The following is a 4,390-nucleotide window of genomic DNA, read 5'->3' on the forward strand; positions in this document are numbered from 1 at the left end:
TGATGACAAATTAATCAAATTTACATGTTTTTCCCATTAGAGTTTCGTCATCGAATATGGACTCGCCTTCTGAGCTTTTTTAATGCTCCGCAGTAATTCTATCATTTTCGTAAGTTAACAGTAAATCTACACTTTCCTAAGTAAAATACATTTGGAAAAAAGAATTTATAATAAAAATATTTAAAACTAAAATTTCTGATGTCTAAAATGATATTTAAAGTAAATAAAGAAAATAAATATTATTTCATATTCTTAAAAATATTTAATCAAATAATAAACTAAAATAAACATCTTTATAAATATTTAAATAATACAACTTTACAAAAATATTCAAAACACCCTCGTGAGGATGGTAATATGTGTATAAAAGGGACAGGCGCTATGCTTTCTTGAGTAAGGAAATAAAATTGGAATTTCTTGAGTAAGGAACAGCTCCTCTCCATTGTGAAAGCAGGCAAGCTTCTGCCAGAAAGAAGAGAAGCCTAACTCCGTTGTCCCCGACGGGAGGAACTCTTACTGCTGCAGCGGCCTGTAGAGGAAGAGAGAGAGAGGAGGAGAGAAATAAAGAGGTAAGTCTTCAATTTAGGATTTTAAATTATTTAGGGTTTTTTATTTTAGTGTTTTAGTTTTATGGGTTTTTATTAAATGGAATTGATAATCGGATAGTTAACGTCTCTAATGGAGTTGATAGGAGTCTTGATTTTAGGGTTCAATTGATTTGATTGAATTGAATGGATAATGTGATATTTTTAGGGTTCAATTGAATTTATGATATTTAGTTTGGGGGTTTTAATTTGAAATGTTTCTTTTTTTTTTTGTGTGAAAGGCTGGCAATCAGGGAGTGTTGATTGCAGGCATCCCAATTATGTTGGCACCCCCCACTCTCAACACAGGATCCCTAAACAATTTTATTCAGAAGAAATCAAAGAATTACACAAGTATCCAGTAACAAGAGAAAAATAACTAAGCAAATCTATCCTAAATTACAAAGGAAAGCTGATTGACAAAACTGTGGAATTTCTGTCCAGCAGATCATATCTGAACTCATTGATGATATTTAATGTGATATTTAGGTGTTTTGATTAAATTTAATTGATAATATGTTAAATTTTAGGCGTTTAATTGAATTGATGATATTTAATTTAGGAATTTTAATGGAATTGATAATATGTTAAATTTTAGGGGTTTTGATCAAATTGAATTTTGTAATGTTTTTTATAATATGACATCAAGAAGGGGTAAACGGCCACCTTTTAGGTATTTCTTTTCTTAGTATGGGTGAAAAAAAAACTCTGTACTCATATTTTATGATAGAATTTGCATTTTGTAATGTTTTTTTTATTTTTATAAATACGTTATGTAGCTTTTAATTTCTTTTTGCTTACATGGTGAAGCCCATCCGAGGTTTAGGTCCGAGCTCCTCCACTGTTCAGTTGTAATGGCAAATCTCGATCTGCAGAAGAAAGAAAACATTGATAATGTTGAAATGTCCAAAAGGTCTTCATCTTCTTCTTCCCGGTGGAATGATCTCAATCCGGAAATACTAGCACTCATACTCGTCAGAATCTCAATAGAAGAAAGGGTAGGATTGGTTTCGTTGGTCTGCAAAAATTGGTTAGCATGCGTTTCAGGACCTTATTGTTGGTCTGAAATCAACATCCAGAACTGGTGCCGGAAACGGCAACGTTCTGTCGAGGATGTTGACTCGGTGGCACATAATCTTATGAACCGCAGTAGAGGTTTATTTCGGTTGATCTCTGCCTTCAAGCTTGGAAATCGAGGCTTCATTTCCGCTGCTAACTGGTAATTGATTATAAATATTTTCTTATTTTTTTTATGTTATTTCAATGTTTAAAAATGGTTTCTTTGATTTGAGATATCATTAAAGAGAGTATGATTATCAGTATTGAGATATGTCTGAAAACCATATGAATTTCAGAGATAGCCAATGGATTGTTCATTACAGAGAGTATGATTATAATTATTTGACATATCGATTTGATTTTATTTGAGTAAAAATATATTGAATTTCGGATAGCCAATGGATTAAATTTTAGATAGCCAATCAATGGATTAAATGTAGACTTATTTTGGAAAATTGCAGATTTTGCTTAAGTTTCATATTTGAATTAACATTTTTTGCCTAATAAGGAGAAATTACATTCTGACTTTCCTTAAGTTTCATATTTGAACATAAACATTTGATTTACATACATGAAAGATATATGTTTCTGTATTTGTAGGGGGAAAAACCTGAAAGTGCTGAAAATTCCAATGAGTGAAGTGACAGATAAAATGGTGGAAACACATGCTCGTTCACTAGTGAATTTAAGTGTTTTAGACATTAGTCATTGTTTGGATATCACAAGCAAAGGGATTGGAGAATTTGGGAACAACCGTAAAGGCCTAACTGAGCTGAGAAGAAACTTGAGATCTGTGATGCTTAATGAAATTGATAATAGTGAAGCTATAGTGATAGCAAATACAATGTCAGGTCTAAAGAAACTTGATATTTGTTTTGGGACTTTTGACGAATGTGGTCTTCAAGCCATACTTACTAATTGCAAGGCTCTTTCACATCTCAATATTCAAGGGTGTTGGAATGTTAAACTGGAAGGTGATGTTTTGGATAAGTGTTTGAAGCTTGATTTTTTCAGTCAGAATTTATTTTATGTTCGTTGGATTGTTGAATTGTTGGAAATCATTTGAGAGACAACTTGTAGATTGAGTCCTTCAGATGTTCTTTCGGATGATGAATGTAATACAAAAGCTGGATGTACTTTTGCTTAATCTTCTTATGTTGATTTAGCTCCAACAATAGTTCAATTAGATAAGATTATTTTATAATAAAAAAAATGATATGCTAGTAGTTATTTAGCAGCAAAAACCTAGCTTTTTATCTCGGTCACGGAGACCCAAATCAGTGTTTAAATAATAAATTTATAATTAATAGAGTATTTATTTTTGGTTCATTGTATTGTGCAAGGACAATGTATGTTTCCTAAGAGCTATGTTGTTTCCTGTGTCTTTTTCAGTACAAGATCCTGATCTTAACTAGGATTACAGTTTATCAAAACCCTAATTGTGAACATGTTATCCAATTCTCTTATAAAATAAGACTTCGTCTGAAGTCTTTTGTACGTGGCCAGACTTTACTCTATCAAAGAATATTAAAAATCGTAAGATCTTATCTATGTTCTAGCAGGATAATGAAATCTTATCTCAACTGGTCTCTTGCCACACTACATATACATGTCAAGTAGTATAAGATTCACTACTTGCCTAAAAAGATGAATAGAGGTGATGGTCTATGAATTGATAATCTCCATTTATTAATTCTCACGACCATGAATATTTAAAGTATATTATTATCAAGAAAATCTATCTTGTGTTCTCAACTCTTTAAGAATAAACAAACATTTTATTTATTGCGAACAAATATTTATAATATATACAATGTATGACAGTAGAGCATAAACAATCTCCCATTTGCACTAGTGTCAATCAATATATTATTTAAGGCCTATTGTTTAAAGATGCCTATTTAACTATAACAGTCATTGGTTTTGTGAGTGGATCAGCTAGATTATGAGCTGAAGCTATTGTCTACATAAATATGTCTCCTTTTCCAACTATTTCTGGAATGAGATGAAATCTTCTTTATAAATGTTTGGATTTTTGGTGAGACCTAGCTTCCTTTGCCTGTGCTATAGTTATTATAGTAAAATGGTACTGAAGACTCCAAATTTGCGAATCCAAACAGCTCCTTTTAGTAGAATCAACAGTAACATTTACATTTTGCTTGGAACAAATTAGTAACTATTGTTTGTGAACCTATAATTACAGTAATTTAAACCTTCAAATTAGTTACTATTTTAATTATTTCACGAGGAACATTTCAAGACTAATATTGATATTTTTCTGAGCAAAAAGTATGATGATCAGAGCGGGTATTTTCACCGAAAAAGTGTTAGATCTCCACCCTTTAGCCGATTTTAGTAGTCTCCGTTCGCGTTTCTAACAACTTCAATCAACTTCCGGCGGTCGACCATCGCACTCCGGCGAAACTCCGGGGAGTAAGCAAAGGTTCAGTTAGAACCTGAACAAATTAATTAGCATTTTCGGACGAGAGATAAACTTAATTGATTATGTTTATATATATTTATCTATTTATGTGATTGTCTATTGATATATTGTCATAGAATAATAAAATAAATGTTGAGTATTTTAGTTATCTTTATTTATACATATAGTGATTTGATGTGTGAAGTTTTATATGTTCTATATATAGTTGAATTTATTAATATAAGACTTTGTTTCTCTTAAAATCGGGTTGCTCATGTATTTATCTACCAAGATAATTAGTCATGAAATTATACCATGGTAAAAA

General features: G+C 31.3%; 1 protein-coding gene across 1 annotated transcript; it reads left to right on the forward strand.

The window, feature by feature from the left end:
• Nucleotides 1-400: 400 nt before the first annotated feature.
• Nucleotides 401-2,861, forward strand: LOC136234192 (F-box protein FBW2-like). The gene is made up of 3 exons (XM_066023982.1): nt 401-569; nt 1,395-1,803; nt 2,244-2,861. Exons 2-3 carry the CDS (start codon nt 1,439-1,441, stop codon nt 2,707-2,709), a joined length of 831 nt encoding a protein of 276 aa, XP_065880054.1. The 5' UTR covers nt 401-569; nt 1,395-1,438; the 3' UTR covers nt 2,710-2,861.
• The last annotated feature ends 1,529 nt before the right edge of the window (nt 2,862-4,390 follow it).

The sequence above is a fragment of the Euphorbia lathyris genome, chromosome 6 (genome assembly GCF_963576675.1).
Source record: "Euphorbia lathyris chromosome 6, ddEupLath1.1, whole genome shotgun sequence".
NCBI classification, from domain to species: domain Eukaryota; kingdom Viridiplantae; phylum Streptophyta; class Magnoliopsida; order Malpighiales; family Euphorbiaceae; genus Euphorbia; species Euphorbia lathyris.